Source organism: Lipotes vexillifer, unplaced genomic scaffold, assembly GCF_000442215.2.
Source record: "Lipotes vexillifer unplaced genomic scaffold, Lipotes_vexillifer_v1.1 scaffold164, whole genome shotgun sequence".
Taxonomy (NCBI): Eukaryota; Metazoa; Chordata; class Mammalia; order Artiodactyla; family Lipotidae; genus Lipotes; species Lipotes vexillifer.
In genome coordinates, this window is record NW_006789313.1 from 4962134 (window position 1) to 4977690 (window position 15557).

The window sequence follows — 15557 nt, forward strand, 5'->3', positions numbered from 1 at the left end:
CCCTACAGCGTGGGAGACAGCATTCCTATCCACCACTGCCACCTAATGACTCTTTTGGGTACTACCAGCTCAGGTTCTACTTCCCGATTTTTGGACTCTGGGATTCTGGCCTCTGTTCCCCGTGTGACTTTTAAGGACCCTTCCAACCTTGACAGCCTGCCATTCTACAATTGCCTGTGACATTAGAAGGCAATATTTGCCCATAGCAGAGCAAGAGACTTAACTGATTACAATTCAAGAAAATTTTGTCTTCCAAAAAACTAGAAAGAGAAAACACACCCAGGAGACTGAAAAGCACAATGGAAATGTAAAGAGCTTGGTACATGGGGAGCATGGCAGCCCAGCAGCTGTGATGGAGCAGCGGCCATGTAGGACTACTTGTTATTCTTTTAGGTGTGACTCTTCCAATCATGTACCACTTTCTTGCTAACCTCCCAAGAACACTTTTACTGCTGCTATTACAGATCATACTCTTATGTGCTTAATGGAAACCTTTTCAGTGACTCTTTATTTCAGAATTGAGGAATGATTTAGTGTATAATTTGGTAATTTCTTAGTGTATAATTTGGTAATTCTTTGGCAGTATACCAAATTTGTCTACAGTTATGATAAAACAGACAAGGTAGTGAAATGCCCCATAAAAGTGATTCAAACTACCACGAGGGCATGACTATCTCTCTCTCTGAGCCCTTCTGTGTGTCTATCCACGTGTACTGTACTCTTTTTCCTCCTAATAAACACTTTACTTGCTTCACTAAAAAAAAAAAAAAAAAAAGGAAGGAAGAGAGGTCATTTCGCTCACCCTGTCACATGCCTTCACATGTAACCAGTGGAACCCCGAATCCTCTTGTCTTTCTAGAGCCACAGTTGTACTCCCAGGGCTGGTTAGCATCACTACAGTTTCAGTGCTACAACCTGTGGCCTCTTTAAGGGCTACAAAAATATTTAATACGAAAATATGTTTATTGACTTACACACAAGAAAAGCACAATATAAAAATTAATAATTAATTTAATATCCATGACACTATACCATTTGTTATTTTTTAAATAAATAAATAAATAAATAAATAAATAAATAAATAAATTTATTTATTTTTGGCTGCGTTGGGTCTTTGTTGCTGCGCACAGGCTTTTCTCTAGTTGAGGCGAGTGGAGGCTACTCTTCGTTGTGGTACACAGGCTTCTCATGGCGGTGGCTTCTCTTGTTGTGGAGCGCGGGCTTCAGTAGTTGTGGCACGTGGGCTCAGTAGTTGTGGCGCACAGGCTTAGTTGCTCCGTGGCATGTGGGATCTAACCCATGTTCCCTGTGTTGGCAGGTGGATTCTTAACCACTGTGCCACCTGGGGAGTCCAAGACTTGGTGTGTCTTAATGGTCTTTGTGTTCCAGGACCTAGCACGGTGACTGGTACCCAGCAGGGGCTTATGTAGTGTTTGTTATTAAATTAGTTAATATGAATTAAAGAGTGTGAATGGATTTTGTAATGCTACAACTGGTAGAAACGTAAATTTTCAGGGATAGGAAAGAGAGGTTGGGGCTGGAAGGTGTGTCCAGGAAACTTTTAAATAGACTTTCCAAAGGAATTGATTGACAAGACCTATGAGACTAATGAGGAAAGGAAAAGAAAAAGATATGCTTAGGTGTACAGAGGGAAAAACACTTCCTGTCCCAGCACTATGATCCCAAACCAAAGGGCCAGGATGACAGATACTGTGAAAGCATAATGAAGAGCCGAAACCTGATCAAAACCTGCAAAGACATCAACACCTTTATTCATGGCAGCAAGAATGACATCAAGGCCATCTGTGAAGATAAGAATGGAAAACCTTACAGCCGCAATCTCAGAATAAGCAAGTCTCCCTTCCAGGTCACCACTTGCAAGCATAAAGGACGGTCCCCAAGGCCTCCATGCAAGTACAGAGCCACAAGAGGGTACAGAGTCATTGTTATTGGCTGTGAAAATGGCTGGCCCACCCACTTTGATGAGTCCTTTATCCCTCCAAGGCAGTAGCCTAGAGCTGGCTCTGCTCTTCTTTCTTTGCATTTCCCCCTCATACTGTAGCAACATTCATTGCTAGGAATCCAGAAAATGAGCTGCTGATCTTTTGTTTTCTGTTTTATAATATGCTTAATAAATAAAAACGTCTCTGAAATCAGGAAAAATCATAGTCTTCTCACTGATTCTTGGTCTATTGATCTTTCCCCATTTTCTCTATTCAGCTGTCCCCTGAGAGGGTTGGATGGGATAGAAATGCCTTTTTCCTTATCAGTTAGTTCCTTATCAGGCATTAAGGAGGTGGACTTTACCTTTCCATGAAGGTAAGGATGTTAAATTCATCTTACAGAGATTGCTGGGAAAATTCCAGGGCTCAAGGCCACTAAGCAGAATTTTTAGGAGAAGCAAATTGTTTTGCTGTCACCTTTAATAAGCCAGTATTACTTTTACAAATGTTAAGCCTTAGGAAGAAGAGTTTAGGACTAAATACCAACAGATTAATTACACTCTCTGTCTCTTTCACACACACGCGCGCGCACACACACACACACACACATATACATTTGTAATCCTGCATGAATACCAAAATCCATTTAGGGTAGCCACTCTTACCTTAAGCAGGAAGTAATTTGATATTGCTTTGAATGGAACACTGCCAGGATATTCTTATGGTTATTTTATATAAAGATCAAAAAATTGATTACTATAATTATTTTCTCTTTAATCTTTTACTTTATCAACTGACGTCTGGCAACTCTGAGGTCTTGGGGAGGCCATAGAAAGATTCCAAGCTTATCCTTTTTTCTTCCTCAACTTGATATGTTTTCAAGTAAATACAAACTTAGGTTAACAGTCTCTGTAAAATATGCTAATTAATCCACGGGTTCAGTGGTTAACTTCCTGTTACCTAATCTCATCAACAGATGCCTGGATATTTTATTTAGAAAGTAGTTAATAAATTAGTTGTGCATTACTAGTTTTGCCATCTTATGAATGACTACAGTGGTCACAGTATTCCCCATGCTGGCCTCCCCTGCTGCCTACATGCCCTGAAATGGACCGAAAGCCCTGGTTCCGAATACAGATTCTCTACAAAATAAGAGGGAGGGTGTCAATAATAAGTGCAATTCAGTTTAGTTGTTATTATATCAGATTGAGGGAACAAAGGAGACCAAGAAAAATGGAAATTGTAAAAATGGCCATTGCTGACATTTACTGAACACTTAACCATAGGCTAGGCATTGTGATAAGCACTTTACATTGATTTTATCATTTATTCTTCACAACATTCCTAAGAAGTAGGTATTATTATTATACTTATTCTACTTGTGAGGAAATATACTGAGAGAGGTTAAGTAATTTCCCCAAGGTCACACAGTTAGTGTGGCAGAACTAGGTCTTTGGGATCACAGTATCAAAAGAAGTTCTTACTGAGATTTGGTGTGTGGTGGAGAAAGCCTTTGGGGCAAGCGCTAAACAAAAGTATGTGTTGGGAGGATTTAGGGATCATTTCATTTTCTGTTGTAGGTAGAACCTTGAGATGCACCCATTGATGTCTACATTGGACTTCTGTTCATAATGTTTTTCCATGTCTTGTTAAATCAGTTGGTTACTGTGGCTGAGGTCATGGGTTTGCTCTTGTATGAATAGTTTAATCTACTCTGTAGCTAGTCATCTTACTAAACCATGTTGTTGGTCACAAAGAAGCAGGATGAGAGAAAGTAGACAGAACTGCGCAAAATTGGATTTGGGAAAAGCAACCCAAAGTACATTGTTGTGATGAAGCTCTTACCCAAGTGCCAAGTGTATCTTCAGAAGTTGTATCCAGTGGTCCTGGGGTTGAGGGGTAAATCGAACATCATTTCTTCCTGCCATCCTGCTTCCCACAACTCCTTCACTTCCCTCACTTCCCAACTCCATATCGCATATCTGCGGCATCAGACACAGGAATATGACATAGAGCTTCGTATCTTTCTGTGCACAGGCAAAAGGTGGTTGTGAACTTAGAAGCTGGCATTTAAAAGAATGATAGTTATGTTTGATCCTAATCATAATCGTTAAGGATAGGCTGTAGGTGGAATAAAGTGCAGGTCCCTCATCAGCCGTTTAATCACTCACACGGGGTGATCCACCATTATGAAGCAGCCTCTTTGAAACAAAGGACAGTAGTAACCATATATATCAAACTAGGAGTTCAGCTGGGGCTAACCCTTGGACTGCATGTGTAGAAAATGGACCTGACGCTCCAAAAATTGTCCTTGCTGCTTTGGGCTGCTCGCTTCCTGTTGAATCAGGGATGATTTTGCCTGCCCCTTGGTTTCTCTCTAGGCATCTCCAATATAGTGATGGCTCTCCAGAGGACCCGTGCATTACTTCTGCTCTTGCTGCTGATCCTGCTGGGGCTGGGGCTGGTACAGCCCTCCTATGGCCAGGATGGCATGTACCAACGATTCCTGCAGCAACATGTGGACCCTAATGTGACAGGAGGCAATGAGAGCTACTGCAACTTGATGATGCAAAGGCGGAATATGACTTCACCTCAGTGCAAGCCCTTCAACACTTTCATTCATGAAGACCTTCAGAGCAATCATAGTATCTGCAGTACCGCCAATATTCGGTGCAAGAATGGCCAGATGAACTGCCATCAGGGTGTAATGAAGGTCACAGATTGCAAAAAGACAGAAAGTTCCAGGGCTCCCAACTGCAGATACCGGGCCAATGCCAGCACCAGACGTGTTGTCATTGCCTGTGATGGTAACCCAGCGGTGCCTGTGCACTTTGATAAATAGATGCCACCCAGCAGGGGTTATGGCCCAGCTGCTGGCCTTTAATTTACTCCTTAAATAAAAATGAGTAATGCATTTGAGCTGTCCCAGGCTCCGTCTCCACTGCTTCTTTCTTTCCTTTTTATTTTTTTTTTGTTCATTATATAACCAATTCTGTTAAATACATTGCATGAAAGAGAAAGATGAGACATAAACTTATAATGAATCTGAGCTTTTCTGTAATAAGCTTCCTTCTGTAATGTTGGTCAGCTTTGCTCTCTCTCATCTCATCCTCTGGAATTTAGTCATTACTTAGCACTTCAAGAATTTCAAGGTGCTTTCATCTAAGTTATCTCATTCTAATACCATAGCACCCTTGGGATGCTCCCGCTAGTGTTGCAATATACAAAAGCCCAAAGTTAAGAGATTTGCTAAGACCAAAAGGTTAGTAGAAAAGCTGAGACAAAAGTCTAGTTTAGGGCCTCCCTGGTGGCGCAGTGGTTGGGAGTTCGCCTGCCGATGCAGGGGACACGGGTTCTTGTCCCGGTCCAGGAGGATCCCACATGCCGCGGAGCGGCTGGGCCCGTGAGCCATGGCCGCTGAGCTTGCGCGTCCGGCAACAGGGAGAGGCCACGACAGTGAGAGGCCCACATATCGCAAAAAAAAAAAAAAAAAAAAAAAGTCTAGTTTACACGGTTACTAATCCAGGGCTTTTTCCACTTCATCACAAGGAATGTTTTGAAAATATCTGGTTTCTGTTATTCCCAAATGTCAGCTGTTGGGGGAAGCATTAAAAATTTGGAAATAGACACTGGCAACATGAGAGCTCTATCTGTATACTGTGGCAACCTTACTGTGTTTGGATCTAATAAGATCAAGAAATTATACAAGGGATTTTCTTTTCCTCTTCCCAAACTTTTGAGTCGCCCTAGTAAGTCAGAGTATTAAAATGTACTAGATCATTAAGACTCTTCCTGACTGAAAGATTTTTCAAGTCTTCCTTATAATAAAGGAAATAAGATACCTTCAATTCCAAGTATTTGAGAAGACTATGGTCTTATGTGTGAGATTTTTTTCCCCCTCTTATCCTCTTTTAATTCTTCTCTAGTTTATAAACATGCACACAATTTAATATCCTCATAAACTCTGGCTCAAGACTAAAGCTCATCAGATCAATGACAATGACACAAAAAACTTTGTCTCATTTGCTCCAGAGAGAATGATTCCTCTCAAGACAATTCTCATACCCCTTCCTTCTCCCTTTAAATATTTAGGAGCAAATTGGGGGACAGAGATGTATAAAGACATTAACTGCTAAAGAAGGAAAGTGTGTGTGTGTGTGTGTGTGTGTGTGCGCGTGCATGTGTGTGTGAGAAAGGACTGAGCTGAAAGCATTTGAATTATAGCAGACATATATCATTTATATTTAAGATATACAACTTAATTTGGTATACATATGCATTTTGAGATAATCACTATAGTCAAGCTAACAAACATATCTATCATTTCACATGGTTACCCTTACGTGTGTGTGTATGATGAGAATCCATAGGATTTACCCTGTTAGCACATTTTAAGTATACAGTACTGTATTGCCACCTGTTAAAAAACTTAGGGGTTCAGAAGAGGCCTCCCCAAGATGTGCTACTTTGGCATGTGGATTATTTTGAGCTAATGGCAATGGAGACCCTGTTAACTCAAGAGAAACTACTGCCCCTCACTTAAGTTCCTAGAAGAATTTAAACTGGGGATTTTTCCCAGAAAAAGAGTTATTAGCAGACATAAAATGGATCTCTTTCTTAGCTTGCCACTTCACACATGAGCCCTAGGAGTGTCTCCCTCCTGCCTCTACATTCCTTGAGTTGCTACTTGATTTAGGTCTTCAGTAGATAACACTAAGTTGCTGGGAAGGGCTCGAGATGTAAGGGCACATGATGACCATCTTATCTTTTCTCAGAGTCACCTCTCAAATTCTCCATACACAGGTGCCCAGAATTCCTGCCTTTTTACCCCCCCTCTTCACCCAAAGAACTAGAGTAGTTGGATTTACAGCGTCCTCTGAGACAATCCCCGTCTAGACTATCAGCACATGATTCCCCGTTATTCAAGGAATACTTGACATGAGCTAGGGTTTAAAGTGAACCAGAGTTTCTGTAAATACCAACACGTCCGCATCTAATCCTGATGACATATTTCCCATTCAAAGAGAAGAAACAGGATGGCATTGCTACTAACATGCTTTGAAGACAAGTTCTGGATATAAACTAAACATTCTGACTATAGGACAGGAAAAAGAATTTTCCCTCTATCCTTCTAGATTCTGAGACCTGGCTGAGATCCCCCTGTAATAAGAGATAGATCAACAAGAGAAAATGTTGACCTAAAACAAACAGACTGCCAGTTATTTCTCCAGCAGAAAATAGGTTTATTTGGGATCAGCAAAGAATTGCAATTTGAGGTCTACAACCATGGTGAGCCACATGCAAGTCTCCAGAAAAAAATGGAGAGGAGAATTTTATAGAGGGGAAAAGGAAGTTGGGAGGGCTATAGTAAACAGAGCATGGCTTTTTGTTGGCTGAGTTGTGACAGTCTCTTAATGTCTGAGCCAGGAAAGAAGAGGAAATCTTTCTTCTTCCTGTTGGCTCTGCTATCCTCATAGAGCATGAGAGTTCCCCCTTCTGGTCTCCTGACTCTATTTAATGGAGATTTCTATTTATTATTATTATTATTATTTTTTACAAAAAACAAACAGAAGCTTAACAAAATGTATATTTCCTGTATGCTTGGGAGATACCCAAGAAAGCTGACTAAAACTCCCCCCAGTGGCCCAAGCTGATATCTCAAATACCATTTTCAGCTAAAGACAAAAGAGGATGTTGGGGATAGTATTACGGGAAGGAAGGCAATTCACCAAAGTTGAAAGGAGCAAATGGTGGTAAACAAATATTTGTTGAGCCTTGCAGAGACAGTGGGACAGAGAGAAATTTTAGGCTCCTCCCTGTCTACACACCTAGTTCATATTATACTATAATTATCCATGGTGTAACTATCTTCCTGGAACAAGTCCCCTACCTACATTCTGTCGACTGAAAAAAATGCACAACCTAAAAGGTGAGAATTATGTTTTATTTGGTGGACTTACTGAGGACCTAAGCTTGGGAGACAGCCTCTCAGATAGCTTTGAGGGGCTGTTTTGAAGAGGTTAGGAAGGAGCCAGGATATATAGGAGTTTTTCAAAAAAAAACCCAACAGGTAGTTGGAACATCAAAAGATTACTGTTAATTAAAGAAAAACAAGGCATCTTAAGTTTAATGAATTTAGCACTTTTCTGTGTATAAGAAGATGCAAGAGTCTGGGCTCATTGAAATCTTTCCTTTGAGATGCACCTTGACTATCTAGGGCTAGTATCCTGTTTATCTCCATCCTGAGTTCCCCTCAGGGGGCACCGTTGTGGGTGGCTGCAGTGGTTGCTGGCTTGATGGCTTCAATATCCTTTGTTTACTGAAATGGCAGGTGATATTCTTTGTTCATAATTCTTTTAGGTAGTTAGAGGGGAGGTCAATGGTTCTTTCTGAGTCTTGTATGCCATGATTGTTTTCAGCTCAAAATAATCCACATGCCAAAGTGACACATTTTGGGGAGGCAAATGTTGCTCCCCTCAGAGGCATATTTTGGGGTGGCATATTCTGCTACCCTTTATGGCATTCTGGTAACAAGGTGGCCCAGTGAGAAATTCAACCAAGGAGGCTTAGCTAGGAACAGCCCTTGAAGAAATATGTTAATAGGAAACACATTCAAGGATCTCACTTTATCTGCAAACTGTGCCTTTGACTAGATACTTTTCACCTCTCAATGGAAGTCCCACAGTTTACAACTCCAGATGTGGTTTTCCTCGCTGAAGTTCCCATAGCCATCCAGGGAATTTCCCCTAGAAGTTTGTTGGGAAATGAGTTTAGGAGCCAGATCTCTGGCTGTCTCCTGATAACTCTAGATAACCCCTCTCTGGTGTTACCCAAGGCCTTGCAATTCCTTTATGCCCACAAGTCAGTCTTTGGTGTTTGACACCTTTGCTCCAGGCTATTCTCACAGTGAACCCAAGTATTCTAGATGAGAAGCTATGGTTCTAGATGGTTCTCTTAGTGAGGCTGTCCCTCACCCCCACCCCACTGCCAATCAGTTGGAACACTGTACCTCCCACTGCTATTCCTTCCTTCCTTCACTGCTGCAGACTTCTTGGCTCTAAGAAAAGGGGAAAGACACAGACTCTCTGCTCTTCAGATCCATAAACTGATCCCTACTACAACCACTGACAGGAGGGTTGGATCTAAATAGGGTGACTTACGTTTAGAAGGGTTGGTGCTGAGGATGCTTAGAGGGAAAGGCCCAGGAACACTGGAAGGGGCTTGATTGGACTTCTAGATTGTGGAATTAAGAATAGACTGTGATCCGGGCTTCCCTGGTGGTGCAGTGGTTGAGAGTCCGCCTGCCGATGCAGTGGACACGGGTTCGTGCCCTGGTCTGGGAAGATCCCACATGCCACGGAGCGGCTAGGCCCATGAGCCATGGCCACTGAGCCTGCGCGTCCGGAGCCTATGCTCCGCAACGGGAGAGGCTGCATCAGTGAGAGGCCTGTGTACCAAAAAAAAAAAAAAAAGAAGAAGAGACAGTGACCCAACTTGTAAGAACCAAAGAGCTGGATTCAACTCAGCGTTAATCTCACTGATACAGTTCTTGGAGCCTCTCTCCACTCTTCCACCCCTTCCCACTTCCTCTCCAATCTTCCTGAGCATAATACCATTGTCCCTTGGTATCCATGGGGGGCATTGGTCCAGGACCCCCCCATGCCCAGGATACCAAAATTCAAGCTTGCTCAAGTCCCTTATATAAAATGGCCTACGTAGTATTTGCATCTAACATACACGCATGCTCCTATATGCTTTAATCATCTCTACATTACTTATAATACCTAATACAATGTAAATTTTATGTAAATAGCTGTAAATACAATGTAAATGCTATGTAAATATTTGCCAGCACACAACAAATTCAAGTTTACTTTTTAGAACTTTCTGGATTTTTTTTTGGGGGGGGGACTATTTTTAATCCATGGTGTGGTTGGTTGAATTCCTGGGTGCAGAACAAATAGGTACAGAGGGCCAACTGTACATTGAAGCAGCTTGAATCTGGGTCTTCTCTTCATCCTATTTAGGCCTTTTGAGCCAGGGGTAGGATGCCACAAATGAGAACGTGCCTACCCCTTGCGCTCTGTTTGATGGAGTACTTGACATTCTCAGATATGCTCTCAGTACACGTATCTCATTAGCCTCTTACAGGTTTGTGAGGGAGTTATTATTAAGCCCATCTGAGGACATCACACTCAGAGAGTTGAGAATCAGGTTAGAATTTCTACAGGGCCGGGTATACTCCTCATGGTAAATGACGACAGAGAGCTAGTTTAAAGGGAAGACTTTTTCAAGCAACTCTCTGCTCTAATTTTGACCAGAGTAGCTGTTGTGAGGGCAGTTTCAATTTTGATACCTGATTGATTAGAACAATATTTCAAAACTGGAGTTCCTTTATGATGACCTTCTTAACAATAAATCAAGATCGTTTATAATGATGATAATTAGGGAAACGGCCTCTGAGAAGGGATGTGGGTAGTCACAAGTGATAGCATGTTTCACACAGGCTTTGGGGAAGTGTTTTAAAGAAGTCAAGATCTGGTAAGCACCATCTTGCAGAGTCAGCATAGTTGCAGCCTCAGATTTCAAGGAACCAAAGCCTTCCTGCTTCAAAAATATCTCCCAAGTCTCTATTCATCTTCTGTATCCCCTTAAAAGGCAACAACACTTTCCACCTCACAGACATAGAGCTTAAAATACCATTTTCTTTAGGACACATGCTCTTTTGAGAATTGATCTGGGGACTCCCTTGTGGTCCAGTGGGTTGGACTCCGAGCTCCCAATGCAGGGGGCTTGGGTTTGATTCCTGGTCGGGGAACTATATCCCACATGCATGCTGCAACTAAGAAGTCCGCATGCTGCAACTAAAAGATCCCACATGCAGCAACTAAGACCCGGCACAGCCTAAATAAATAAATAAATATTAAAAAAAAAAAAGAATCGATCTGGACTGCAAAATCGCTGGCTAGAGGGTGATTCGTTCCTCAGTTCAGGTGGAAGAGATGGCAGACAGGAGGTACTTGGAATTCTCAAAATGAACTTCATCAGTTTTTTACAACTTTGTGCTTATCTCACTCAGGCTGTAACATATTTTCAGTTCTTATAAACTTTATTATCTAATGAGAGTTATCACCTTCTAGCCTGGGAACCAAATGATAAAATTTGGTTGAAGGGCCTATGTAGGCAGAGAAAGGAATTTTAAGGTAGAGCTCAGCAGTGTTTCCTCTCTCTTCCCTGTACACCCACAGGTGGCCCTGGTGACTGAGGTGGCATCCTCTCTAAAGGTCCTAGGCCCTCTCTTGGCCCTGCTGTTCCCTCTATGTGGGCTCCTTGTACACAGCCAGAACGTTTCCTGGAGGGAATTCGTGAAACAGCACCACCCTAGCACAAACTGGGAATTCAGCAAGTACAAGTGCAGTGATCTGATGAGGGAAGGAGGTGTTTCAAAAGACAAGAACTATCACATCTTCCGTCTATACCGTATGGCACAAAATTGAGCATATATGCATCAGGAACTGGAGAGGTCACTACAGAAATGTATATATATGGGCCCCATATCCCTTCAAAACACTCAAGTGCTACCGGAAGAATAGCAAAAACAACTACACAGATTACAAGAGCTACAGCTACATTGAATTCCACTGTGGCATGAACGGGTTTGTTGATGGCATAGAGGACATGCAGTTGTTAGAGGATATCAGCAACTAGAAAGTTGACCCACACCCACAGGTTTTAGCGTTCAGTGCTTCCCAAGTGGTGGCCCCTCCCTGCACCAAGAGCCCTTGCATTTATTTGCCAATGTTTTCCAACTACTGAGAGTTATGTTTCACGTGGTTTCTTACTATCGTAACTTTGCCTATGTTGTCTCTCTGCCTGGAATACATTCTGTCCTTATTTACCTGACTTACTTCTATATTTTTGAAAAGATTCAGCCCATATGGAATCTCTTTTTGACTAACCCAGGAATTTTCCTGATATTGACTCTCCTTATAACTTTGCAAGTGGAATGATCTTCCCATCCCTAAATAAATTTTATCATTCCAATGTGTGAAATTTATTTATGTGTCGTGTGATTAGCACGGGTCTTATAACTGTGAGTTATATAGCTTATGCTTGAATGTGACTTGTGCTGTATGTAGGTTTAAAGTGTATTATATGTGTGTGTCTAATATGTGTAATAGACTTGTGTGTATGATGAAAGTATAACTGTTTATGTGCTAAGCTGGGGAAAAGTTGTGACCTAGGCATTGATTGTGGGGATATGCTGAGTTCCCATACCCACCCAGATTGATGGGTGTGGCCAGAGCTGATAGGTACAAAATATGTAGCATGTTCCTGACACATAGCAGGTGCTCAGTCAACACTGATTTTCTTCCTTTCTATCCTTTGACTTGGTATTTTAATTTTGACTTTGACAAAACAAACATGACAAGTGTCCATCAATTGTCTCCTCTCCCTGGATTTCTTTAAGAATGTCTGTAAGGGGGCTATTGCATTTTAGATGAGTTACGGTAGTATGTATGTTTCCTGATGAATAATACATTAAGTAGAAGATATGAGCACAAATGAGTTTATCTGATAAAAACCGTTTTCACTTGGCAGAGATATAGGGTAGGGCTAGAGGACTTTAAAATTAAACTCTCTTCAAGAGTGGGGCTTAGGGACTTCCCTGGGCACAGTGGTTAAGAATCTGCCTGCCAATGCAGGACACACGGGTTCGATTCCTGGTCCGGGAAGATCTCACATGCTGCGGAGGCACTAAGCCCATGAGCCACAACTACTGAAGCCCGTGCCCTCTAGGGCCTGCATGCCACAACTACTGAGCCCGCGAGCTGCAACTACTGAAGCCCAAGCGCCTAGAGCCCGTGCTCTGCAACAAGAGAAGCCACCGCAATGAGAAGCCCGCACACCACAATGAAGGGTAGCCTCCGCTTGCCGCCACAACTAGAGAAAGCCTGTGCGCAGCAACGAAGACCCAACGCAGCCAAAAATTTAAAAAAAAAAAAAAAGAGTGGGGCTTAAGACTTGCATTTTGTTGGAGGAAAGAGGAAGTAGATTGGAGAAGGAAATGTTGAAACACAAGTAAGTAAGGTCCACAGAAATTCTGTTTGCTAAATGAGAGATAGAGATACAGAGTAAGAGAAATGTTCCCTTCGTATAATTTTGCCTGGGGCAGGTATGCGAAGGAGAGATACTGAACATTAAAGGACCCTGTGTTCTTCAGCCTCCTGCATCACTGAATGACTCAAGCCTTGAAACAATTAGAAAAAAGACCAGGGTATAAACATTTTAAATTAGATGACACTTTAAATTAAGCTGCACACTATAAGGGAGCAGAATTTTCCACCCTAAAATATGTCTCTGGTATAAGGATTATTTTAGCCTGGTTATTTTTTAAGAATCAGCAGATATGAGAGGAGCTCTGAAAACCAAATAGAAGTCACTCTTTTGTAAGAGACATTTACAGGTAAAAGAGAAAACTCCATTTGTAAGGGTGTCTTCCTGCTGTACCAGGAAGTGGTGGGGAGGTGGGGGACGGGACTCATTCTCTAGCAACTCTTAGTGGTGGACAAGACAATGATAAGTCTGCAAAACAACATTATCCTTGGGCTTCCCTGGTGGTGCAGTGGTTGAGGGTTCGCCTGCCGATTCAGCGGACACGGATTCGTGCCCCGCTCCGGGAAGATCCCACATGCCACGAAGCAGCTGGGCCCATGAGCCATGGTTGCTGGGCCTGCGCGTCCGGAGCCTGTGCTCCACGACAAGAGAGGCCCATGTGCCGCAACAACATTATCCTTGTTTCCTGTGTTTTCCTGGTCATCTCCCATAGATTTCCCTCCCCACATCTCCTTTTGTCTTTAGCCGAAGGTGATGTTTAAGGTGATGGCCCCAGCCATTTTGGCAAGTTACTCAGTTTACCTGGGTCTCCGCCATGTATTACACGTGTTATTAAACTTTTGTTTGTTTTCTCCTGTCAGTTTGTCTTATATCATTGAATTATGAGATGAGCCAAATATCCTAGAAGGGAAAAAAGGAAAAAAATTCCTCCCCAACAACACCTTCCTGGAACTCGGGCCTCAACGAGTAGCCAGCGAATCTAGATTGGTCATCGTCCTCCAAGCATAGCTCCTCAGCTTTGCCATTTTTTCAGTGTACTTGGAAATGAGCAGATACCTGGGAGATGATGACCTATACCAACCAAACTCACAAGAGATTAGTGTTAACAGCAGTTCTGTAAGCAGATAGGGTAGGAGGTCCCTGGAGAAAGAGAACCAGGAAGGGTTTTCTTGACATAAGTGAAGGCATTTTAGCCTAAGCCATTTTGTGGTCTAAGCCTGGCCACAAGATCTTAAGGGAAGTAAGGGAATGCAGGAACAAAGGAAAAGCAGTCAAGAAACAATAGTTCAGCAATAAAACAGAATCTTAGTTCCTCCTCAAGGGACAGACATTACAATCTGATAAAGTCTTTGCATGTAGGAACTAAGGCCCCCACCCAGGTGGAGGACAGAATGATGCTGCTGACGTTCCTGACTTCAGTCAGCTAAAGCTTGGACTCTGTCAACCTTTCCCCAGTTCTGTGCTGAATTCTCCTCTGCTCAAGCCCCTTCATGAATATGCATATACGCTTAGCTTAAAACTTCCCCAGTTTTGCTGTTCCAGGGAGACTGCTTTGGGAAAGATTCCCAGTGTTCTCCTTACCTGCTGCAAGTAATAATAAATCCCTCCTTCTCCTTATCTTTGGCTTGGTTGTATCTTTTGGCTCGACATCCACCAAGAGACAAACTCAGTTTTGGGGTAATAGTTCTTCATCAACGATCACTTGACATGTGGGGAAATACTGATTGTTTTTCTCACTTGATAAATGCTGGTTCAAAATGTACTGGCATATTCTGGTCTCCTAGAGTCATATTTTAGGGTTGTCTCTTCAGCTGCCCTACAGTAAGTTTTCACAAATACCTCATTTTAAGAAACTCTTTAAAATTTGCTTTTAGGGACTTCCCTGGTGGCGCAGTGGTTAAAGAATCTGCCTGCTAATTCAGGGGACACAGGTTCAAGCCCTGCTCCGGGAAGATCCCACATGCCGGGGAGCAACTAAGCCCATATGCCACAACTACTGAGCCTGCCCTCTACAGCCCGCGAGCCACAACTACTGAGCCCACGTGCCACAACTACTGAAGCCCGCGCACCTAGAGCCCGTGCTCGGCAACAGGAGAAGCCACCGCAGTGAGAAGCCCGTGCACCACAACAAAGAGTAGCCCCCGCTTGCTGCACGCAGCAACGAAGACCCAATGCAACCAAAAATAAATAAATTAAAATTTTAAAAAATTGCTTTTATTAAAAGGTTATAAGATGATGGTTCAAAACAGTATAGGAGGAAAATGAATTTAAGCACAATTCGTTATAAAAAAATTAATAAACAGAAACCTTAATTAACTAGAGTTGGAAGACCAGAAGGAGGAGCTCTCACACCCTGTGACCATAGCTGAGCCAAGCTGGAAGAAGAAAAAAGTTGTCTTCTTTCCTGGCAAGGACTCAGCCAATGAAAAGCTATGCACTCTTTGTTTACTATAGCCCTCCCAATTTTCTTCTCTTCTCTGTTAAAGCAGTCTCTTT

General features: G+C 42.5%; 3 protein-coding genes across 3 annotated transcripts; all 3 read left to right on the top strand.

Annotated features, from left to right (window-relative positions):
• The first annotated feature begins 1663 nt into the window (after nt 1–1663).
• ANG (angiogenin) lies at nt 1664–2011 on the top strand. Its single transcript, XM_007462560.1, has one exon. It carries the CDS (start codon nt 1724–1726, stop codon nt 2009–2011), a length of 288 nt encoding a protein of 95 aa, XP_007462622.1. The 5' UTR covers nt 1664–1723.
• A 2315-nt stretch (nt 2012–4326) lies between these two features.
• On the top strand, nt 4327–4992 carry RNASE4 (ribonuclease A family member 4). The gene has a single exon (XM_007462553.1). It carries the CDS (start codon nt 4342–4344, stop codon nt 4783–4785), a length of 444 nt encoding a protein of 147 aa, XP_007462615.1. The 5' UTR covers nt 4327–4341; the 3' UTR covers nt 4786–4992.
• Nucleotides 4993–10412: 5420 nt separating this feature from the next.
• Nucleotides 10413–11651, top strand: LOC103089018 (epididymal secretory protein E3-beta). The gene is given in 3 exon segments (XM_007462561.1): nt 10413–10418; nt 11192–11413; nt 11415–11651. Coding segments are annotated over 3 exon segments (465 nt in total).
• The last annotated feature ends 3906 nt before the right edge of the window (nt 11652–15557 follow it).

What these genes read in the sequence shown, in the direction of transcription:
- ANG (XM_007462560.1), top strand. Translation starts at nt 1,724, where the DNA reads ATGAAGAGCCGAAACCTGATCAAAACCTGCAAAGACATCAACACCTTT.
- RNASE4 (XM_007462553.1), top strand. Translation starts at nt 4,342, where the DNA reads ATGGCTCTCCAGAGGACCCGTGCATTACTTCTGCTCTTGCTGCTGATC.